Genomic DNA, 25,224 nt, shown 5'->3' on the forward strand with positions numbered 1-25,224 from the left:
CTTAGCGAAAACTAGTGTCATTTTTACTCGTTTGCGAAATTGAATGCCATCTTTACAATGATAAATACCAAACATTTAACTCTTGATAATTATAAACATCTTAAATTGCACGTATTTTCATCGATGTTGATGAATCAGTAACGAACTCTACGGCAGACAGTCGATTAACAAGTAACGTACTTACTCTAGTGCAGACATGAGGGTAATGTTTTCGAGACTTTGCCATGACACGTCAACACGCACGCCTGGCTACTAAACAATAAATCTTGATGAGACTGGTAACGTGTGGTCACCAAATAAATAACGATCGCTACGTCGATATGAAATTTTAGATTAAATGAGAAGAGTTCACACGAACTGTGCATAGTTGGCTCCAAAAGAACATAGTAAAATATTTTGTGACTGAGTTTTTATTTGTATTTTGAAGCCGTAAGGAACCATCTGCTGCGTTCAGAAAAAATATTAAGAACGACAAAAATACTATTTTAACTGTATATTTTTTACTTTTGAGACAGGACTCTGAAAATAAATGACGATGTTTCAGACGTTTAATTTGACGTGTCAACAAATTCGGAAACAAAAATGTATTTTACTCCTAAAACAAAACTGATAATTGCATTACAATAAAAAAAAACAATCGTTTTATATTGAACGTCACATCCCTAGTTTATAGCTCTTTCCGATTAAAACGCAACGCAGCAAACGGTTTCACATAGTACAGCCAACAGCACAGAAAAGTAGCACGTATTACAAAGTACATAAGACTGTGTGTAACTTGACTTGCCGTCCCTTATACGAGCTATACCAGTCCGCGTGACACCCCAAACTGAGGGAACACTAAATGCGAGCGATATCACCAATATTAATTCATTTTCGAAGGATAAGGCACATCATTGATTCCGCATATCACTTTCTTTAAAACTTACTATTTACAAATTACGGTTATAAATAAATAAACATAATCATACCTTTCATATTATATACGAACAATAAAATATCAATACATCCAAAAACCGCTTAAACTGGCCGTTTGCTATGCGTAGCGCGAAGTTTAAAATTATTGTCAATCCATTGCACTATTGTTAATTTATTACATTTAAATAATGTAATGACATTTTATTGATATTATTTAGTTGTTAATTTTTCTAAGCCGCTTTTTAATTTTCGTAATTACATTTTGTAAATAACGCTGGACATATTTTACAATATAATTTTATAAAATGAAACAGAATGTAAAAAAGTAAGATTTAGAAAAAATATCAACTGATGCCTTTGTATTTTGAATGGAAACTATTAAACATCAAATAAAAAGTTTTTATCAACCTTGTAAAATAGGTCGCCAACAATATCAAATAGTTATTTATTTAAATAACTAATGAAATAGCATGTTTGACTGATCATTGTATTTTTTATATTTCAAAAAAAGTTTCAAAGCAAAAAACAAAGGCATCGAGAATTTATCTCGTAATTCGACCGATCTCATGCACATAGACAAAAACTTCTGTACAAACATTTTAATTCAATTCCTAGGGCGTTTAACATTAGTTTGAGACCATTTAGATAACTGTGTTTAACCGGCTTTACCTCTAGCTTGTCGTACGACTTTGCCCTTTATTTCAATCAGAATAAGTGTTTCAAATCTATTTTGACGTAAGTCGGTTAGTTCAATAATTCCATGGTAAAAGTTCTATAAAACACACAATTCTAGGCCTAAAAACCCAAATATTTTAAAATTATCAATAAAATAAGTTTTAAGTGGATTTGAAATCAATAAATGGTCAATGACGAAAAAGTGACGTCATAGCTTGGCGATAATTTTGACAGTCATTGACTATAATAGTGCTGTCAAGTTACCACTTTCTGGGCATTTATCGGTATATTCTGTCATGTTTTGTGGTCACCAATGGCAGCTGTCAAACCTTTATGACAAGGGCGAAAATATTCGTACGAGAAGCTAGAGGCATTCTTATAAAAATACATGCTATGATACTCTGGTGAATCTAACTGTGTTTAGAATGTAACATCGAAAACGGATAATTTTTCAATATGTCAGTTTTTTACCAATTAAATATTTAGTACATTGTCATGCAGTCCCGTATACTGTATCAAATTCAAAACTGACATTTCTCTGATGTTACGTAAATTCTATTCAAGTTACATTGTGCAGAGTATACTTCATTATCGTCGACTTAGTATAATACCGGGGTGTAATTTATATTTTTCTATTGAATCTTCACTGAACAATTTTTCGGAGATCGTTCCCTATACCTGGCTGTGTAACATTCACCTGAGCATGATCCTGTTGACGAGAAGCATGGTGTTGGTCGCCTACGCCTGGAAATACATAAGTTTGTCTTGTTAGATTATTTTCTCCAGTGTGGAAATAATTGCGACTTCTGGCGGGAAAGTCAAGCGTCATTTTTTTTTTGTTTCACTAGCTTTCCGCCCGCGGCTTCGCCCGCGTGGAACTTTCGTCTGTCATGATCAAAATCGGTTCAGTGGTTTAGGCGTGAAAGAGAGACAGACAGACAGAGTTACTTTCGCATTTATAATATTAGTATAGATTTGCTACGATTTGGTGTTGTACTTAAAAAAAGATCTCATTATCAAATTGTAAATATCCCCGTTACTTAAGACACAGTTTCCATCAATGCGGAAAGGAGATGTGTTTGTTGATCGGTTATTCAACTCTCTGCTTTGGTGGACACTGGGCTTTCAAGAAAGTCCAGCGGTCGACGGTCGGTTAATCAGTATACCTGTAACTCAGACCTCGTCGGGCGCCATGGCGTCGTCGTGGTGGTTATCCAGCGTGGGCGCAGGCAGGTAGGGTTTTTATTGGCGGTCAAGCTAGATACTGGCTGCACAGGAGAACGCTGTTGCTGCGGTGGGAACGAGAAGTGGGAATAGTCCATACCTGTAGTTCAGATCACGTCGGCCACTATGGCATCATCATGGTGGTAGGGCTGGCATCATGAGGTCTGCGGGGAGGACGACACTTCGAGCGTGCAGATTATTGGCAAACCCCATGAAGCCATCATTAAAAGTCCTATAACTCCACATACCTGCCCTCAGACCTCGTCGGGCGCCATGGCGTCGTCGTGGTGGTTGGGCTGGCATCACTAGGGCTTATTGGCGGTCAAACTGTAGATCCTGGCTACACAGGAGTTGCAGCGGTGGGAACGAGAAGTGGGAATAGTCCATACCTGTAGCTCGGACCTTGTCAGGCTCCATGGCGGTTATCCGGCGCGCCGGCTGCGGCTTTGGGAAGGGCGCCGCCTTGGCTGTTGCCTCAAGTCACAATCAAAGGTAAGTCCTATAGCAGGCCTGTTCATCTCCGCGAGTTCACATCGAAAACAAAACACGCACGATGGCCCACCTACAGGATACTATTCGACAAGGCCTCACATACGAGCGAACATTGACTCACGCACGCGTATTCTTGTGTATGATGGAAGAAAATAAAGAAAATGGTGTACTAAATACTGTGCAGTATTTAACTGCCTAAATAATAATAAAAACACAGAATTTACTTTTTTAAGTTGCCTCAAGACACTGGGAGGTAAATAAGTAGTTAATATTATTCATGATAATTCATGCTAAATCATGTATTTCCTCCGCCATTTTCCGCAGTTTGGCACCTCACGTCACATCATTTTACCGAAGCTTTGGCGCAGTGCCGATCATTGACGTTTGTCAACAAAATGGTGTTAGCCTCTTGAGACAGGCTAAATTACACCATATTGTTAATGACATTGAGCATACATTTTTTTAAATACCTTACATACCTGCCGCTCAGACCACGTCGGGCGCCATAGCGTTGTTATGTCGATTGTTCGGCTAAGACTCGGGCTACGGGGAGGGCGGGGCCTTGGCTGCGGCCTCTAGAAGGGAGTCCTACAGGCCACGCGACACATACCTGTAGCTCAGACCTCGTCGGGCGCCATGGCGTCATCATGGTGGTTGGGCTGGCATCATAAGGTGCCGTATCGAGTCGCGAATTATGTGCGAACCCAATGAAGTCACAATCAAGTCCTATAACTCCACATACCTGCTCTCAGACCTCGTCGGGCGCCATGGCGTCGTCGTGGTGGTTGTCCGGCGTGGGCGCAGGCAGGTTGGGTTTTTGCGGAGTTGTTGCGGTGGGAACCAGACATGGGAATCGTTATCATGGATGTTGGGCTGCTATTGCGAGGTCTTCGGGGAGGGCGGTTCACCACTCAATCCCAGCGTTCAACTGTCCTATAGTTCCACATACCTGCCGCTCAGACCTCGTCGGTAGGGACACGGTATCGAATAGAAAGTATCGATACTGTACTCATGAGTAGTATCGATAAAAAAGTATCGTACTCGTAAAAGAATCGACACAAAAGTATCGATACCTCAAAGTATCGAGTTCTTTTCTCAGGCAGGGCCTACGCCATACGTTAGTTTGTCAATGTTAGTCAGTTCAGTAAGTATCGTCTGTACCTTCATTCATACAGTAAGAGAAAATGAAAAAGTAACAAATGGTACATATATAATTATAAGGGCTGATTTTTCCATCGTCTGATAACACTTAACAGACCAATAAAGTGTAATATGATTAAAAGTAAGTGTCACTTTATGTTATGCATTTATTATAAATATGAAGGTGTAGACAACTTTGATTCGCTGAGTTATACTTTATTGGTTTGTTAACTTATACCTTACGATGGATAAATCAGCCCTAAGATAAATAAAAACAACCTGTAAGTAAAGCCACAATTTTTTAATCTAAAATATTATAAATCCCATTCCTCCTCGGTACAATCGCTCAAGAAAAGAAGTTTGTCGAGCCTTTTTGGCGATAGGCGGTTACGGGTTTTAGTAATTGTACTTCCAGCTTTCGAAAACAATCTTTCTGAGGGCACTGAAGTCGCAGGAATCGATAAAAATTCTCGTGCCAATTTATATAATTTTGGGAAAACAACTTTCATGTCTTCCCATTGTTTCAGAGGATCCAAAGAGAGTGGCGAAACCTGTGTAGATAAATAATGGCTTATTTCATCCTTATTTTCAAACTGTGATGAAGCACTGGTTTTACTTCGCTTTTTCGTGTGAGCTAATTTCTTGTGGTGACTCCAAAAATCGTAAGTTGTTTCAAGAGAGGAATCGCTGTCATGATCGCTGCCGATAACACTAGGAGACGTTGTTATATATCTTCTCAGTGAAGAAATTGCCTTTGCACAAGCTTTAGCGTCCTGAAAATGGATATTCTTGAATCTCGGATCTAGCAAACATGACATTGCAATCAAATAATTACCTTCAATATGTCCGAATCGGCGTTCTATCTGTTTTAGGATTTCTTTTTTTACTGTATCTATTACCTTTCCATGGGGATCATCACCATCACCTACAGCCATAGGTATAGTATTAATCTGCGTCTTCAAACAGTTCACCATCGGAATTATTTTACTAATGGTTACATACTGTTCACCTGATAACTCTTTGGTTACATACTCCAGCGGTTTCAAAATACAAATCAATGTTTTAATATTTTGCATTTCTACAGCCGATGGTGTGGGTGGTGCTTTTGTATTTAACATCAAAATTTGATGAACTATTGGTGCTAATTCAATGTATCTCTGTAGCATATAATAGACGGAATTCCACCGAGTCTTCACGTCTAAAATCAGTTTGAGAGGTTGAGACCCAGTTTGCTTTTGACGTAAAGAGTCACTGAGGATTACACTGCTCTTGAAAAATTTTACAATGTCTCGTACCTTGCTTACTAATGCTCCTAAATCATTGACTGACATGGCAGATTCAGCAATTAGATTAATTGTATGAGCAAAGCAAGATAAATGTTTGTTCTTTTCTAGAAAATTTGCTATGCCGGCTATCATGTTCGAGCCATTGTCTGTAACTACTGCAGTTATTTTATCCAAACTGATGTGTATACCTGCACAAATTTCTTTTAATTTTTCAGCGATAAAATCACCAGTATGACGCTGATCCAGTGCAACGGTAGCTATGCAACGTGACACCAGTTTGTCTTCTTGCAAATAATGAGCAGTAACCCCTAAATAACTGGTAACAGTCATCATCTCACTCCAAATATCGCAGGTTAATGCCACGTGATCTACATTGTCAAATATATTTTCTATTTTCAAACGCATTACACTATAAAAGTGTTCGAATTGTGCTTTAAGGGTATCTACATGAGGAATTTTAAATGATGGACATGCTTGATGCATCAATTTTTTAAACCCACGCCCTTTCACAATGTCAAACGGTCTTTTATCAACGCAAATAAAATAAAGCAAACATTTGCAGAGTTTCAAATAATCTTTTCCTCCATCCAAATAAGAGTATTTTCGTTCCATTGATTGTACAATTGAAAGTTGCCTTTTTTTTGGAGGTGGTGCATAGGTTTCTTCTAACTCACCATCACCACTGATTACTATTGGAATTCTCTCGACATCAGATGGTGAAGGAGTTGTTAGCAATGCATCTGATTCAGGTGCTTTCGATGTACTTGTTGATGGTTGGGGTTCGTGATCACGACTCGTTAAATTCGACAGTTCTAACTTTTTCTGAATCGTCGACATCGTCGTTTGTTTTTTATCTCCTTTTACACTAAAAAGAATAATATAAAATAATCAGTTTCGTGCGCCTATTAAATGACTACAAAACAAATTTTAGGTTATATAAATAAGGACCATATAATCATTAAAAAAAATTACCTTGAGGCATCAGAATTAGGGTGTTTCTTTAAATGTTTATTCATGTTTGACGTATTCCCTGACGATTTTAAAGTTTTGAAACAAATCTTACATTTCACCTCATCTTTGTTAATCTTGACGAAATACTGCCAAACGTCACTCTTGGTAGGCGGCATTCTTTGGATATTGCACTGATTCAAATCCCGATACAAACACAGAATAATTGTGAGTGCTGTTCTGAATAGGTTGAAATATCAATAAGTCAATTATCATTTATCAATAATGCAAGAAAATCATTAAATATCAACATGTTATAAATAACAACCAACTGTCAGTTAACAACAACGAACGAATGAACCAGAGTTTTTTTTGTATGATTTTTTCGTGAGGTTAGGCAAAGGGATCTAAGTCCATACAGCTACAGTACAGCCAATGAACCATAGACTAATTAAACAAATGAAATGTGAATCCGGCAACCTACCGGCAACGGAACTATCTCTATGAATGAAAGCTTCAGCAAGATTGAACAAGATGGCGTTGCAAATGTTGCCATAAATTATGAATAAATAAAAAAACAAGTAATTTATTCGATACGATATCTGTCAAAAGTACTTGGTAAGTAAAAGTATCGAATACAAGTTATCGAGTACAAAAGTATCGGTATCGAAAAGAAACCTACTCGATACCATAAAGTATCGATACTTTTTTCGTGTCCCTACTCGTCGGACGCCATGGCGTCGTCGTGGTGGTTATCCGGCGTGGGCGCAGGCGTGGGCTGCGGCGAGGGCGGGGCCTGGGCCTCTAGAAGGGAGTCCTACAGGCCACGCGACACATACCTGCGCTCAGACCTCGTCGGGCGCCATGGCGTCGTCATGGTGATTATCCGGCGTGGGCTGCGGCGAGGGCGGGGCCTTGGCGGCGGGTTCTAGAAGGGAGTCCTACAGGCCACGTGACATACCTGCTCAGACCTCGTCGGGCGCCATGGCGTCGTCATGGTGATTGGGTCTGAGGGGAGGATGCCCTTTCGAGCGTGCAGATTATGTGCAAGCCCAATGAAGTCACAATCAAGTCCTATAACTTTACATACCTGCCGCTCAGACCTCGTCGGGCGCCATAGCGTTGTTATGTCGATTGTTCGGCTAAGACTCGGGCTACGGGGAGGGCGGGGCCTTGGCGACGGCTTCTAGAAGGGAGTCCTACAGGCCACGTGCCACATACCTGCGCTCAGACCTCGTCGGGCGCCATGGCGTTGTCGTGGTGTTTAAGCTGGCATCACTAAAGCTTATTGGCGGTCAAGCTGTAGATTCTGGCTACACAGGAATTTCAGCAGTAGGAACGAGAGGTGGGAATAGTCCATAACTGTAGCTCGCCTCCTTGGGCGCCGCCTCGAGCTCGCGGATTATGTGCAAACCACATGAAGCCCCAATCAAAAGAAAGTCCTATAACTCCACTGCTCCACATACCTGCGCTCAGACCTCGTCGGGCGCCATGGCGTCATCATGGTGGTTGTCTGGCGTGGGCGCAGGCGTGGGCGTGGGTTGCGGCGAGGGTTGCGGCGAGGGCGGGGCCTTGGCGGCGGCCTCGAGCGCGCGGATGCGGTTCTCTTGCTTCACGATCACTGACTTCAGCTTGCGGATCTCGTCCACCAGGTCGGACAGCTGCTTCTCCTGGAAAGTGAAGGTTTTGATATACAAGTTAAACACTATATAAACTGTTCATAAACAATGTTTCATAATCTCTGTAAACACTATAAACAGTCCATAAACATAGGTGATGATACATGTTGCCCTTGCCGTGCTCTTCGCTTTGAGTGTAGAGCAAGTGTGGACGGCCAAGTTTCAGTAACCTGTGTTTATGGTAAACTTGTTTCACACTAGTCATAAACAGTTTATCAACAAATGTTGCGTAATGAATACATGGCTTTAAAGTATACGCAATTTTGACTATAGTATACCTATTTATGAGGTACTCTCAAGAACGGTAGTAATCTTGGTGGTGGAATATTATACGCACAATCTGCTGGTAGCGGTGGAGCGGTGGTGGTAGGAAAACGCATTCTTCTCAGTGTCATGGAGTGGTATTCTTGTGGGCGGGGCCTTATGTGCTGTTCGATTTTGCTAGTGTTTTGGGGTTATTTTGTTGAATATTTGACTCACAAACTACTGAGTGGTAGTGGTAACAAATCACTGGGCATGGAAGATGCTTATGCCGTAATATGGGCGGGGTTTTTTGATGCAAGTTTCGCTGAAGTTCAAAGAGGAAATGGAATATTAGACTCACATTCTGCTGCTTCACTGAAGCGGCAGACGGCGGCGTAGCAGACTGATGTGCTTGGAAACCGGCGTAGGCGAGCGCGTTCTTATTAGTGACATTTAGTCAATTTTTGTGGGCGGGGCCACTTACAATCTCCCACGATTATGGGCGTGGCTTGTTGGCTAAAGCGTAATGAAGTCATTGACAGATATTGGACTCACAATCTGCTGCGTCACAGGTGTGGCAGGCGACGGCGTAGCGGCCTGGTCTTGCTAGCTATAGGGCTGGGTGGAAAAGCAGACTCAATCAAGATCTGCTGCGTGACCGTGACAAGCCTGATTGTGTTAACTGTAGGATGTGGTGAGGTTGGACTTACAATCTGCTGCGTAACTGGTGTGGCAGGTGGCGGCGTAGCGGCTTGATCGTGCTTAGAAGCCGGCGTGGGTGACCTCTCCTTGCCGGCAGCGAGCGCGTTCTTCTTGGTGACATTCAGTAAATTTTTGTGGGCGGGGCCAAGTTACAATCTCCCACGATTGTGGGCGAGGCTTGTCATTTGAAATTTAGGGAGTTCTTAGTCACATTTAACTTACAATCTGCTGCGTAACTGGTGTGGCAGGCGGCGGCGTGGCGGCTTGGTCGTGCTTAGAAGCCGGCGTGGGCAACCTTTCATTGCCGGTAGCGAGCGCGTCATTCTTTGGTGACAATTAGTAAATTTTTGTGGGCGGGGCTTGTCAATTGAAATTTAGGGAGTTCTTAGTCACATTAAACTTACAATTTGCTGCGTAACTGGTGTGGCAGGCGGCGGCGTGGCGGCTTGGTCGTGCTTAGAAGCCGGCGTGGGTGACCTCTCCTTGCCGGCAGCGAGCGCGTTCTTCTTGGTGACATTCAGTCAATTTTTGTGGGCCAGGCCACTTACAGTCTCCCACAATTATGGCCGTGGCTTGTTGGCTGAAGTGTAATGGGAATCATTGATAGATATTGGACTCACAATCTGCTGTGTAACTGGTGTGGCAGGCGGCGGCGTAGCGGCGTGGTCGTGCTTAGAAGCCGGCGTGGGTGACCTCTCCTTGCCGGCAGCAAGCGCGTTCTTCTTGGTGACGTTCAGTAAATTTTTGTGGGCGGGGCCACGTTACAATCTCCCACAATTATGGGCGTGGCTTGTTGGCTAAAGTTTATGGGAATCTTTAATTCATATGGACTTACAATCTGCTGTGTAACTGGTGTGGCAGGCGGCGGCGTGGCGGCTTGATCGTGCTTAGAAGCCGGCGTGGGCGAGCGCTCCTTGCCGGTAGCGAGCGCGTTCTTCTTGGTGATGTTCAGTAAATCTTTGTGGGCGGGGCCACTTACAGTCTCCCACGATTGTAGGCGGGGCTTGTCAATTGAGGGGAGTTTTTAGTCGCATTAAACTTACAATTTGCTGCGTAACTGGTGCGGCAGGCGGCGGCGTAGCGGCCTAATCGTGCTTGGAAGCAGGCGTGGGCAACCTTTCATTGCCGGTAGCGAGCGCGTCATTCTTTGGTGACATTCAGTAAATTTTTGTGGGCGGGGCCAAGTTACAATCTCCCACGATTGTGGGCGTGGCTTGTTGACTAAAGTTTAATGGAGTCTTTAATAGATATGGACTTACAATCTGCTGTGTAACTGGTGTGGCAGGCGGCGACGTGGCGGCTTGATCATGCTAGCTATAGGGCTGGGGTGAAAAGCAGACTCAAGCAAGATCTGCTGAGTGACCGAGGCTGATCTGGTCGTTCTAGAAAGAAAGGGACTTACAATCTGCTGAGTAACTGGTGTGGCAGGCGGCGGCGTAGCGGCCTGGTCGTGCTTGGAAGCCGGCGTGGGTGACCTCTCCTTGCCGGTAGCCAGCGCGTTCTTCTTAGTGACGTGCAGTTGCGTTGCGGCGCGGCCCGACACGTAGCCGCCCTGCACGACAAGAGCGCGCTCCTGTAGTTTGGTTAGGGAGCCCCTAGCCTATAGCATCTGTCTTTTGATAGTTCTGTTGGCTTTACTGACACTTTGGGGGGTTTATCGATTTTAAGATTGAAATTGGTATGTTTTACTTGATACTCAATAGTTTATATCATTCCACAGTGTGTTTGTTGCGTGATAAGTTAAGAATCATAATAAGAGAAGATTAATTCGACGAAAACGGTGTGTAAATAAACCGTTTCGTTTATGTAGACGTTATACAAATAATAAAAAAAAATCACACTATATCTATTTAGATAAAGTAAGCAAATTTTACCCTCTACTTTTCGCTACATAAAAAAATCTAATATTAAAGAGATCATTGTAATTCAATGAAAAGAGATTTACAAATGTATGCCAAATAAGCAATCTAATGTAGGCAATTCCCAATTTAAATGTAACCCAAATTAATTACATCAACCCCATTGGTATTATACGTTATGTTGGTTATTGTTAGTAACAGTATCAAAAGCATCAAACTCAGTTATCACATAGAACACAACACGGCAGGTTTAGAGGAAGCCAACAGAATCATCAATCAACACTGGAAGAGTCAACACATTTACACTTAAACATATTTACAGACTGAAGCCCGTATTCACAAACATTACTATGCGTCACAGTGCGCGTGGACGCACAGGGTGACACACGAACCAATAAAAAAGCTTTATTAAACGCTGTGCGTTTGATTAGCTGCTTCACTTAAGGAAGCATCGTTTGTGAATACGGGCGATACGTCCACGTCAGAATCGTGTGACCACCACGCATTTTTGGGAAACTGAAAATCAGATAGCCAAAAGTTTGCTGGCCATACCACTTAAAAATATCTTTTAATATTATATTATTTTTCCAGGACTACATTTAAACATGCCATCTAAAGCCCGGTTGCCGAGCACGTAGAATTTCTTCCAATGACCCCAAGCTCCTTATCGCTCGCGCGTAATTATGTTGCTATCGCGCTCGCACACTCACTGCGGCTGCCCGTCGCACAGTCGCGACAGCAATATTACGCGCGAGCGATAAGGATGGGTATCTTGGGGTCATTGGACGAAATTCTAATAGAAACAATATAAACTAATAACGCATGTATGTGTTGACCCTTATTTTAATCACATTATTTACTATAAACTTATATTATGCCATATGTAGTCCATCGACATTGGCTTCTGAGATGGGCTTAGTTTACGCAGATATATTGTTATTATAAAAATAGAAAAGTAACGATTTGAATCTATGATCATATAATGTAATCGGAATAGGTAGATATTTAAGATGATTATGTTATCAATGGACAAGCTTTAAAACCCAATTATACCTATCTAAACTTTCCAATAAAACGTGAAATATCTACATATTCTGACCACGGTGGGTTTAGTGCCCTTGTGAGTTTACATCAAACGTGATCACTAGTGAGCGTGTAAAAAAATGACATTAAATGTTTGACAAATTGTACAGCGCCCCTAGCGGAAACTTTCAAGAACTAAAATTTTCATATTTTTTAACACGCTCACTAGCGTGGACGTTTGATATAAACTCATACTAAGCCCTCTGATCAGTTGATTCTTCCATCGAGAGAACACAGTATTTATACTCAAGTTTAGGATATTTCCTATGTCACACAATATCACTTACCGTCAGATTTTGGTTCACATTTAACATGTATTTGAAAACCCATGCACATAGAAATCACATACATATTTACAAAATATAATACAATTAAAATTTATGTGGTAAGACATGGGCAAGTGGATAATTTATTTATTTAAAATCTTGAATTCAAAGTGAACGCAGTACCGCTGTCATTATGGGTTTATCATCATCATTAAATTATTTGCAGTTCACTGCTGGACTTAAGCCACTCCCAACGAGATCCAAAGAGCATAATTTCAATTTTTTTTTCTCTCAGCCATTGCTAGGTATTTTCTTGACGTCGTCGGTCCATCCAACTTTGCCGAGACGTGACCTACATGTGGTCGGGATGGATAGGGTAAGGTCAGGGGATAGTTTCACCGAATTTTTTATACCATAAGCTATGTCACTACATAATAGTCGAAAAGATTTTGAAAGGTAGAGGAGCATACCAACGTTCTGCGGCATTTTTGTGGAAGGGCGATATGCTGATATAAAATATCACGAAGAGAGTGTACCTTGGGTACAGGACTATTCCCACCTCTCGTTCCCACCACTGCAACTCCTGTGTAGCCAGGATCGACAGCTTGACCGCCACAAAAACCCAACCAATGAAGGTCAAGTTTGTCCCGGGGGAAAGTTAAACTGTCATTGGACCCACAACGAAATTAATCAGAAGAACATAGGAGGAATTCGAAATTAAGGTTCGACTTCCCTCCATTGCAAAGCGGATGACAGGTGACAAACAAAGGTTTAAAACCTTTTAAGAAAAGATTATGCACCTTGGGTAACAATGATGCCCGGATTTACAGTGGAGTTGGGAAGGACGGAAAGGGCGTACCTTCAGCGACATTTTTCTGGGCCATTTATAGGACCCCTACGGGACCGTAGGACTGGTAGGAGTGGGGAAGGAAGGGAAGGGCGTACCTTCAGCGACATGGTGGCGGGGTACAACAGGAGTGGGAAAGGATAGGAGGGGCGTATCTTCAGCGACATAGTAGCAGGATACAACAGGAGTGGGAAAGGATGGGAGGGGCATATCTTCAGCGACTAGTAGCAGGATACAACAGGAGTGGAGAAGGATGGGAAGAGCGTACCTTCAGCGACATTTCTAGGGGACTTATATGCTGCTACGTCACGTAGGGTACAACAGGAGAGGGGAAGGATGGGAAGGGCGTACCTTCAGCGACATTTCTAGGGGACTAATATGCTGCTATGTCACGTAGGGTACAATAGGAGTAGAGAAGGATGAGATGGGCGTACCTTCAGCTACATAGTGGCGGGGTACTACAGGAGTGTGGAAGGATGGGAGGGGCGTACCTTTAGCGACATATCTTATATGCTGCTATGTCACGTAGGGTACAAAAGGAGTGGGAAGGATAGGAAAAGCGTACCTTCAGCGACATTTCTAGGGGACTTATATGCTGCTACGTCACGTAGGGTACAATAGAATTGGGAGGGGCGTACCTTGAGCGACATGGTAGCAGGGTACAACAGGAGTGTGGAAGGATGGGACGGGCGTACCTTCAGCGACATGGTGGCGGGCTCGGCGTCTTCCCCCGCGAGCCACTCGTCGGCCGTGAGGCTGGCCTCATCACTCAGCGTGTCTGGATACAGGTCCTCTTGGAAGAGCTCCGACTTGCGAGGCACCGTCATTGACACCACCTGTCAGTACAACACTATTTGTGTAGTTGTTACTGCAAACGACTGCTGTCCCCCCCGCCGCGCGCCCGGCTTGTATAGAGGAAATCTCCTACAATGAGGGTTTTCGCGATTGAAAAATCCGCCAGATGGCAATACGTAGACGCGAGGTCCAAATGCTGAATGATTGGTTATTTTTGACATGACATTGACAGATATGTCAAAATCCACCAATCATGCAGCATTTGGACCTCGCGTCTACGTATTGCCATCTGGCGGATTTTTCAATCGCGAAAACCCTCATTGGGCTTCTTAATTTGAATATCAGAATGCAACCAATTTCAAGATTTAGTGTAATTAAATAAAAATGCTTAGAGATGGCACTGAATGTAGATTCGATAGCAATTACGAGTTCCAATATCTTAATGTAATCAATTTAATCAGTTAATTCAGTAAAATTTTAATTGCGCGGCGTCGAGACGCGTTAAAAAAGTAACTTCAATAGAAAAGTGATTTTACGAGTGAAAACATTTAATTTTATTACAGTAACTTTACCAAAGTTTAGTCAAAATCCTTACCTGACAGAGTCCAGAATTGTTTAGCCTATAGAACTTGGCGATTTCACACGTGGCCACGTCGCACCCTCTCTTCGGCATCATACCGATACCTGCACAAAAACAATGCGAAATTGCCGATATTTGATAATACTATTTTCAAACAATAAAAGTTAATGAAAGAATGTGTTTACCTCGCTGTGGGTCTGGCGTTTGGAAGGTGTTGATGTAGTGGACGAATGGGGGCTCGGGTGTAACCTGCAAATGGAAATAGTTATTTTAAACCTGAGTAGTCGATCGATGAATATCAAATTGTGCGGTTTATTTGACCGGGATCCCAACTTTATTAGAGGGTTGAAGGGAGGGGTTTAAGAGTGATGAGAGGTGAGAATTAACTTGACTGATAGAGGGTTGGGAAGGTCAGTAGCTTTCATTGGTTTAGCGACAGCTATGACGGTAGATATAATCTGGTCTGCGAGCACGTAGAATTTTGTCCAATGACCTCAAGCTACCCATTCTTATCGCTCGCGCGTAATTATATTGCTGTCGCGACTGTGCGAAGCGCGCCCGCAGTGAGTGTGCGAGCCATTGATTGGTTATTCAAACATTTTTCCGCTTCGTTCCGCCATCGTGGAAACCAGGTCATAGTCATGAATGGGTTGCAAAAACAAGGGAGGTGAGAAGTGGAGGGAGGGGGGATTACAAACGATGCAGGTGAGGGGTAGGAAGGGTTTTCTTTCATCGATTTTACGAGAGATATACCTTTTTTTTATGTGACAGGAGGCAAACGAGCAAACGGATCACCTGATGGTAAGTGATTACCGTCGCCCATAGACACCCGCAGACCCAGGGGCGTTACAGGTGCGTTGCCGGCCTGTAAGGTGAAGATAAGCTCTCCTCTTGAAAGCTTGCAGGTCGTATCCGTCCGGAAACACCACAGACGACAGTCCATTCCACAGTTTGGTTGTACGGGGCAGGAAGTTTCTAGAGAAACGTACTGTTGTGGACTGCCAACCTTCTAAGTGATGGGGATGGAAGTGCTGTCGAAATACCTCGAAGTAGCGGATGACGGAGTCGCCCTTGCCGCAGAGGTAGATGAGGTTGGTATCGGGGTCGTAGAGCGGGAACATCACTCCGTTGCTTGTATCGATCTCCACCGTCACGATCGGTTCCGATAACGCGTCTGGCGTGCGCAGCGTGTACTGACGCTCGGACATTCGGCTGAAACTGAAACAAAAAGGGACGTTAAGCCAGGGGTCACCAACGTGTGTTTTGCTCTACACAATCAACATTTTTTTGCAGACAATTATGTTGAATGTTGAAATGCTTTTGTTGATTGTGTACGCACTGGAGGCTCGGCCTTAGTTAAACATGTGGGAGAATAAGAGCCTACTATAAAACTCGAGACTGAAATTGAAGCAAATAAAACGTTAGTAACGTGACATGAAGGAGAATAATGGTTCTAAGGCCTCAGCCTCGAGTTTAGCGGGCAGCGGGGCGGGAGCGGCGGCGGCGCGGGAGCGGCAGGATCTTATGCGTAAAATCAAATAGACCGGTTCTCGAAAACAGCGGCGCGGGAGCGGGCAACGAGCGGGCAGCGCACTCCTTCTTTCGCCCACAATAAATAGAGCGTTAGGAATAAATTTGAATCGAAATAAAATTGTCGCCGTTGTTCAGACATTTCGTTTGCGAGTAAAAACAAATATCTCGACAACACAACCCCGAACACAACACTTCGCCGCTAAAGCGCCGCGCGAGCTGCCCGCTTGTTTCGAGAACGGGTCTGCGTTGCCCGCCCCGCTCCCGCGCCGCCGCCGCTCCCGCCCCGCTGCCCGCTAAACTCGAGGCTGAGGCCTAAGGCTTATGCTAAAACCCGCGCGGGCGCACGCACGCGAGTCTGTATCGAAAAGTATACCTTAGTTCTTTAGAAATTTCCCTAAATGTAAACAAATATGGCCAACTGACATTGACGAATTTTTAGTCTATGTCAGTTGATCTACTAGTGATGCGACAAAATCTCTCGTTAATCGCAATTCTGTAAATGTCATTTACGGACTGCAACAGACGATTATTAGATTTTCAAAGATCGTTTGTATCATTATTAAGATCAATCCCTCTTATCGTACGTTATGAACTGTCAAATGAATACGATTGCCTTACACAATCGCACCAGTAATGTGATCGTCAAAATAGGATAGTGGGTCTAGACAAAGTGCACAATAAAATCGTAAACCAGTCGAAAAGTGGTCGAAAGGCCTTTTTTATGTGACACTCGTCTGTATAATAAAGCTGAATTCAAAGACTTCTTTGCAAAGTGTGTTGTTGCATTTAATGAAGAAAAAATACATTGTTGAAAATAACCTCGTTTATATTTTATTTTAAATTAATATTATCAAAGTAATTGGTAATTGAAATAATTGAATACTTAAAATAAAATCGATTAAATTTACAGATTATTATCTATGAATATTGTCTATGACTTACAGATTTTCCAGAGATAGGACCTAAATTTAAACGCCAGATGTCGATTTGACATTTTAACATGTAACAAAAATTTTCACCATCCAAATATTTTGTTATTTTATTTTATTTTTATTTTATAAAACACATGACAAATTACAATTTTCAAAAAAAATATTTTTACAAAATTGTTTTGCTTAAATCTAGATTTTAATTCAGAAGTATGTGTTATTAGAAAAGCAAGGTGGGTAGGTCAGTACAGTTCAAACGTCACCGCAGTCATGCACGTAACGTACGGACGCGAGCAAACAAATAAGTAGGTAGGTTAATCAGGCGAGACTCAGCGACAACGTCGAGCCGACTCAAAGTCATCACCGAGCCCGTCAGGCGCGGCGTAGAGGACATCCTGCAGTGATTTGATATAATGTGTGAGTCTGGAAGCAAAAATATCGATCTCCGGGTAATGCTTTGCCAATTCATTATACTGACGAGCCATTCTAACTAAGGGACTGTAAAAGGAGGTATTGTTTTTAAAAATCTGTAATGCAAAAAGGTTAGTTTTGTTGGATCTTTGAGCACTATGTTTGATGTTAAATGATATTTGAGAAAGCAAGTAAGGGGTGTCTATAACCGAATTAATTATTTTGTAAAGATAGACAAAGTCAAAATATTTTCGACGCAATTCAAGTTTTTGAATGCCAAATTTTTGAAGACTTGCTTCATAATCGAAACCTGGACGACCCAGACGCAGGCGATAGTTAAGCATTCGTAAACACTTCCGCTGTACCCGCTCAATTTCGTCAATATGTACCCTGTAGTGAGGAGACCAAACGGGGCTGCCGTACTCCAAGATACTCCTGACGATAGCGGAGAATAAATAAAGCATGGACCGGGGTTTTTTAAAACCTTTAGTGGATCTGAAGACGAAACCAAGGAGTTGATTGGCTTTTGATGTTATGTGCTCATAGTGTGGTCGAAAAGATAGTTTTTCGTCAAAATAAACGCCAAGGTCTCTGGCAACAGAGAATCTCGACAGGACCTGTCCGTCAATCGTATAATCATTAACGATCCTGGAACGCTTGTTAGTGAATGTAATAATAAAACATTTGTTGATGTTGAGATCCATGTTGTTCTTCTTACACCAGTTCGAAACAGTGCTCAGATCTTTTTGTAAGTTAATGCGGTCGGCATCAGAAGAAATAGTTTTAAATATCTTGAGATCATCTGCGTACAACAAACATTCGCAAGATAGAAGCTCGATAAGGTCGTTAATAAAAACAACGAACAGAAGAGGCCCCAAGTGAGACCCTTGTGGCACCCCGGAAGTGACTAATGTTGGTAATGAGGTGAATCCCCTTAAAGCGACCAATTGGCTTCTGTTACTGAGGTAGGAAGTCATCCAGCGATACAAATTACCATGAATACCGTAAAGCGCAAGTTTTTCACAAAGCAGTCCATGATTGACACTATCAAAGGCCTTCGAAAAATCCGTATAGATAGAGTCTACCTGACCGCCTGTGGCAAAGCTCTTACATAGATAGTGTTTGTATTCTAGCAGATTGGTGATAGTAGACCTACCCTTAACGAAGCCATGTTGTTTATTTGATAAGTATGGCTTGAAATGCATATATAGCTGATCATAGACCAAGGTTTCGAATAATTTTGCAAAACAAGATAAGATGCTAATTGGTCTATAGTTATCACAACGGGTTTTATCACCACTTTTAAAGATGGGTATTATGTGAGCTGTTTTCCATCGCTTGGGAAAGATACCGTAGTTGAGTGACTTATTAAATATAATGTATAATGGGATGCTGAGCTCCTTACCACATAGTCTAATAAATAGCGGAGGAAGTAGGTCAGGTCCAGGACCTTTATTTATGTCGAGATTTTCAATCTTAGTCATAATGTTTTTCTCAGTGACTGTTATATACGATAATGTGTCAGCTGATTTGCCCTCAAGAGATTCTCCATTAGTGCCAGATTGGGGTGGAGAAGATGTTCCATTTTGAGTGTCCGCTCTGAAGACTGATGCAAAGTAGGTAGAGAACAGTTCACAGATACCGTATCCATCAGACGCAGAACGGTCACCAAATTTCATCTCCTGAGGTATTGCTACATTACCCTTCCTACCATTCACGAACTTCCAAAAATGTTTAATATTTTTGTTCATGGAGTCCTCAATTGAAGCGATATAATTCCTATAACACTGATTAGCCATTCTCTTAAATCTGTCACGCAATAATGAAAATGTGTCACAATCACGAGGGTTCTTGAATTTTTTGTAAAGTTTGTGAAATTTATTCTTTTCCTCGTTACATTTTATTAAGGGTTTACTATACCAAATTGGATATTTTTGAGAATTAATGGCTGAAAGAGGTGTGTGTTTCTTTATAATTCTAAAAAGTTCATCATAAAAGATGTCAGTGCACGAGTCTAAGTCAGAACACGATAGCGTCTGAGCCCAGTCTATTGAAGTCAGCTCATGTCTCACCCTTTCATAGTCACACTTTAAAAAGTTTAAACGCTTACAATTTGTTTTTTTTAAACATTTTACTCCAATAATTTTTGAAGGAAATTCAAATTGTATCGCTGGGTGGTGCCTATCCACGAGACTCAAAGGATTAGCCTCGTTGACCGATAGAGATTCAATTGTCGAAAGTACTAGATCGAGAGTACGGCCATTCCCGTTGGTAATGTTATTAAATTGCTTTAAGTGACAGAGTAAAGTAAATTCGTGCAAGAGCATTAGTTTCTTGTTATGTGAGGTATGTGTTGGCTCAGTAGCGTCAATAACAGTGGTAGTAAATTCGGGAGTATTGAAATCGCCGATGATCAAGAAATTATCGTTATCTTTAGCATTTAACATTACTTTTTGGCAATTAGAGTAAAATTCATTTATATCAGAATAACTTAGGTCTGGGGGAAGATAGCAAACACACACATTAAGATCAGGAGCATTACATGTATCCGGTTTTATGGTAATCCAGATATCCTCTAAGCCACTGTCCCAATATGCCTGTCGGATGACATGATATGATTTTTTTATTGCGATAATCACCCCACCGCCCTCATCCTTTAAAGAACTAGTATCTATTCGGTCTCTTCTGAAAAGATTGTAGCGTGCATCCACAATTTCTCCATCGAAGATTCCTCTATTCAAATTTGTCTCCGTCAGGCATATAACATCATAATCAGAGCCCAATAAATTCAAGTAAAATTCTGGCAATTTAGAACGAAATCTATTGACATTCTGGTAATATACACTTAACATATTGTAAAGGGTTTCTTAAAGCCAAACAAACAAGTAATTTTTAATGGAGAAGTTAAAAAAGAAAAAAGTCCAATTACAAGATTTTACCAAGAGAATCAACATTTTTAACATGAACAGCTGGGCTTTGTTCATCCTTGCGGATGCATATTTGGCCAAAGCGTACCCAGACGAACTTAAAGTTATTTTCTCGACAGAACTTTCTTGTTGCACTGTGCACTTCTTTTAATTCAGGAGACAGATGTTCAGCCACATATATTCTACGCATTTCGCCCGTGAAACCAATGTGAGATGTGGCAAGTTTTTGCTTCGGATGGGTTTTATTAAAGCGAGTCACTGCTGATAAAACAAGATCACGAAGACGCTGCGATGAGAGTGTGACGAGTATGTTTCGTGGTCTTTTCGAGGACACATCCATTTTAGCAACGCGGCGGCAAGCTCTCACATCACAATCAGGTATGTCCACTTGTAGACATTCACAGAGTTTCTTAAATAAGGCCGTTAAATTTTCGTTTCTGCTCTCAGGGACTTCGTGAATCTCAATATTTAAGTCCCGTGAGATTTTCTCCATAGTTGATACCCTAGACTGAAGCTTAGCCAGTGAGTTCTGCGAATCTAAGATATCAGATTGTAGTTTTTTTATTACATTGTCTCTTTCTCTAATCTCAGCTCTTAGATCACTTTGTTCAGCAGATAAAAAATCAGTTGTGTTAGTAAATTCGCTCTTTAGGCTTTCGAAGGCACGATTCACGTGCGTAGCCACCATTTTTTCGAGGTCTTTGTTAAGCGCTGATCTTAAATTTAACATAATTGGGGAATCCGCTGCCATTTTTAAATCAAGAAGTTTGCTTATATTTTCCATCGAGACAGGCTCATTTTTTAAATTAACTTGTGCAGAAACACTGTCAGAGACGGAGATACTCGCACCGTTGTCTTGAGCTGCGCCGCCATAGCTATAGGAAACGTTCATAGTAGTTTCATTCAGGGTCTGCTCTTGGTGACGCTGGCGGCACGGAGTCTCATCATTTTTTCTATGCCGGCGTTCATTGTTCACGTTTGTGCAGTAAGGGCAGCTCAATGACTTGATCTGTTCACTTGTGAGGGATTTGTGAGTTTTCTTTGTTAAATTCAAGCAAGCAAAGCATAGATCCGATTTACAAGAATTACACTTTAAGAAATTATTCTCCTTTAAAGCTGAATTGCAACCGTGGCACAGCATTGTGTGTGTGGCGATGTAGACGCAGAGATGGCGCTGTAGTCGCAGAGGTGGCGCTGTGGTCGCAGTGGTGGCGCTAGTGTGTAACGTCAAATTGGTACTGTTGGTAGTAAGGTGTGCGTATCCGAACGTCGGCCAGCTAATCAACTGTCAATCAGCCTCGGCCCCAAAAAATTACGATCTTCCAGCAGCTTTAACAACGCGAATACATTATTTTTATTATTCAGTCACTTCACTCACTTACAATCTTTGTTATAGTCACTATTCTGAAGTTGGAGCACTATTATTTTTGTTCTTATTAAAGTTATAAGTACGGAGCATAGTGAGTACGTGTTTGAACTTTGACAGCCGCCGAAAAAAAAAAAAAAAAAAAATATGTTAAAATATTTTGTTTTCAATGTTAGATTTCATATTTGTTTCATCATGAGAATAAAGTTGGTTTCATGAGCTTGTGAAATAATGTGTATGATATTAAGAAAACGTGAGTATTATAGTGTAATTGTGTGCACAAGTGTTTGTTTACATCGATGGAAATTTCTAAAGAATTAGGGATTAGTATGACGATGATAAAAGTAGATGGAAACTAGCGCCATCTGTAATTGAATACGGCGCTGTCATTGGTTAGCGTAGCAGTTGCATTGACAATGTCAACTATAGTCTCGTCTGTGAGCACGTAGAATTTTGTCCAATGACCCCAAGCTACCCATCCTTATCGCTCGCTCGTAATTATGTTGCTGTCGCACTCGCACACTCACTGCGGGCGCCCGTCGCACAGTCGCGACAGCAATATAATTACGCGCGAGCGATAAGGATGGGTAGCTTGGGGTCATTGGACAAAATTCTACGTGCTCACAGACCGGGCTTTAGTAACTGGTTGCTAAGATCTGTAATACGCATGCGGAACGGGCAAAATTTTCAGTCGCATGTAAGGCAATTGAAGGAAAATAAATTAGCAAGTTCAACTTACCCAGTGGTGAATACGAGGCCGTGCTTGAGGAATATAGCCCTTGAGGCCTTGCTGCCCTCGTGCGCGATGGCTTCTGATTCCACCTCGCCTTTGCGCGGGTCGATGATTCTGCAGGAAGCAAAAAAGTCACATTCAGACGTTTTATTGCACACGTGCGGTTACAATTATATTACACTTTTGTTCATGTCTCCATCGTATACATAATATTATACTCATCATGATAGGGTTGATAAAAAGAACACGACGTGTCTGTACTGCGTTACAATAATCACATCCGTCGGTGTGTGATTCTGTAGGCTCGATATGTTTTTGAATTTTGAAAAATAAAATAATGTTATTTAAAGTAGCTACTTTAGAGTGGTTAATGTTAATAAGTTATGGTTAATTAATTTATAGCCCAAAAATAGATTTTGACGGATGGAAACATGCGACGTTGTTCGACGACGACAACGGTATGTTCTTGTATATTAGAGTTGGCGTCAGATTTTGGTAGTGATATAGTTGAGAAAACATGTGAAACATCCTTAGGATATTGTTTTTAAATGCAGTTGCAATAAAATATGATTTTACACCAAATAGGTAAATTAAAGAGGCAAGATCCAGGAGGAGCCTGAAGAAACCTGAAGAATACTATCAGTGTCTCCTCAGACTGTACCTGATCTTCTTGTCGCGGCAGGTGGTGAGCAGCTTGGAGCCGGACCAGTTCCAGCAGGCCGAGTAGATGAGGTCGGGGTGGCAGTCCAGCGACAGCAGCAGCTCGCCGGTGCCCACGTTCCAGATCGCTGTCTGTGGCTGATGGTGTACCTGATCTTCTTGTCGCGGCAGGTGGTGAGCAGCTTGGAGCCGGACCAGTTCCAGCAGGCCGAGTAGATGAGGTCGGGGTGGCAGTCCAGCGACAGCAGCAGCTCGCCGGTGCCCACGTTCCAGATCGCTGTCTGTGGCTGATGGTGTACCTGATCTTCTTGTCGCGGCAGGTGGTGAGCAGCTTGGAGCCGGACCAGTTCCAGCAGGCCGAGTAGATGAGGTCGGGGTGGCAGTCCAGCGACAGCAGCAGCTCGCCGGTGCCCACGTTCCAGATCGCTGTCTGTGGCTGATGGTGTACCTGATCTTCTTGTCGCGGCAGGTGGTGAGCAGCTTGGAGCCGGACCAGTTCCAGCAGGCCGAGTAGATGAGGTCGGGGTGGCAGTCCAGCGACAGCAGCAGCTCGCCGGTGCCCACGTTCCAGATCGCTGTCTGTGGCTGATGGTGTACCTGATCTTCTTGTCGCGGCAGGTGGTGAGCAGCTTGGAGCCGGACCAGTTCCAGCAGGCCGAGTAGATGAGGTCGGGGTGGCAGTCCAGCGACAGCAGCAGCTCGCCGGTGCCCACGTTCCAGATCGCTGTCTGTGGCTGATGGTGTACCTGATCTTCTTGTCGCGGCAGGTGGTGAGCAGCTTGGAGCCGGACCAGTTCCAGCAGGCCGAGTAGATGAGGTCGGGGTGGCAGTCCAGCGACAGCAGCAGCTCGCCGGTGCCCACGTTCCAGATCGCTGTCTGTGGCTGATGGTGTACCTGATCTTCTTGTCGCGGCAGGTGGTGAGCAGCTTGGAGCCGGACCAGTTCCAGCAGGCCGAGTAGATGAGGTCGGGGTGGCAGTCCAGCGACAGCAGCAGCTCGCCGGTGCCCACGTTCCAGATCGCTGTCTGTGGCTGATGGTGTACCTGATCTTCTTGTCGCGGCAGGTGGTGAGCAGCTTGGAGCCGGACCAGTTCCAGCAGGCCGAGTAGATGAGGTCGGGGTGGCAGTCCAGCGACAGCAGCAGCTCGCCGGTGCCCACGTTCCAGATCGCTGTCTGTGGCTGATGGTGTACCTGATCTTCTTGTCGCGGCAGGTGGTGAGCAGCTTGGAGCCGGACCAGTTCCAGCAGGCCGAGTAGATGAGGTCGGGGTGGCAGTCCAGCGACAGCAGCACCTCGCCGGTTCCCACGTTCCAGATCGCTATCTGATGGAGAAAACAAAGCATTGGTTTCCTTCTGGTATTGATAAGGTTTAAGACAGATTGTCTATATTATTTTATTATTCAATCATTATGCTTTAACCTGGAAGAAACTGAATGTAATTGGCGGGGACAGAAGTCGGTGGAAGGTTGAAGAGGAGGTTCGAATACGAACCCTAAAGGCTGCTATAGATAGAATCTGTGGCGACGCCACTACAAACTAATGACCAACAGATGGCGTAAATAGGACCTTGGTCCCCGAGCATAACACCCGCTCGGAAGGAAGCATTAACATCTAGCTTCCTTATTGTGGATGAACATCATATCCCACAAATCCTTTAACCAACATTTAGTTTAGTTTGTTTCATCAACCAGAGGACGTCCATTGCTGAACAGGGGCCTCTCCCAATGATTTCCACAACGATCCGTCATACGCTGCTCGTATGCAGGAGTTTCCCGCGACCGCAAATGTCTGATCATTGAAGAGTGACTTGGTCAAGCTGTAGAATTTACAGCTGGACCAAGTTACTCTTCTACAGTGTAGATCCTGGTCATACAAGGGTTGCGGCGGTGGGAATGAAAGGTGAGGATAGTCCAGTGAGCCTAGTATTCC

General features: G+C 42.9%; 1 protein-coding gene and 1 long non-coding RNA gene across 3 annotated transcripts in view; both read right to left on the bottom strand.

Annotated features, from left to right (window-relative positions):
- Positions 1-1,414: 1,414 nt before the first annotated feature.
- Positions 1,415-25,224, bottom strand: part of LOC135082011 (coronin-6) — a 55,896-nt gene continuing 32,086 nt past the window's right edge. Inside the window, exons 5-13 of one of the 2 annotated variants that reach the window (XM_063976757.1) lie at positions 24,487-24,617; positions 22,640-22,747; positions 15,778-15,952; positions 14,920-14,983; positions 14,750-14,838; positions 14,055-14,195; positions 10,707-10,856; positions 8,147-8,350; positions 1,415-2,334 (exon numbers count right to left, since the gene is read on the bottom strand). In XM_063976757.1, the coding sequence (XP_063832827.1) occupies positions 8,153-8,350; positions 10,707-10,856; positions 14,055-14,195; positions 14,750-14,838; positions 14,920-14,983; positions 15,778-15,952; positions 22,640-22,747; positions 24,487-24,617 (1,056 nt within the window). In that variant the 3' untranslated portion in view covers positions 1,415-2,334; positions 8,147-8,152. Of the gene's footprint in view, positions 2,335-8,146; positions 8,351-10,706; positions 10,857-14,054; positions 14,196-14,749; positions 14,839-14,919; positions 14,984-15,777; positions 15,953-22,639; positions 22,748-23,294; positions 24,618-25,224 lie in introns of those variants that run through there. The other variant, XM_063976756.1, reaches the window with a different exon arrangement.
- Positions 4,729-7,398, bottom strand: LOC135082008 (uncharacterized). Its single transcript, XR_010259322.1, has 2 exons — positions 6,705-7,398; positions 4,729-6,597 (listed from the first exon to the last, which is right to left on the bottom strand). It is a non-coding gene; the product is annotated as an uncharacterized LOC135082008 (long non-coding RNA).

Source organism: Ostrinia nubilalis, chromosome 21 (genome assembly GCF_963855985.1).
Source record: "Ostrinia nubilalis chromosome 21, ilOstNubi1.1, whole genome shotgun sequence".
Classification (NCBI taxonomy): domain Eukaryota; kingdom Metazoa; phylum Arthropoda; class Insecta; order Lepidoptera; family Crambidae; genus Ostrinia; species Ostrinia nubilalis.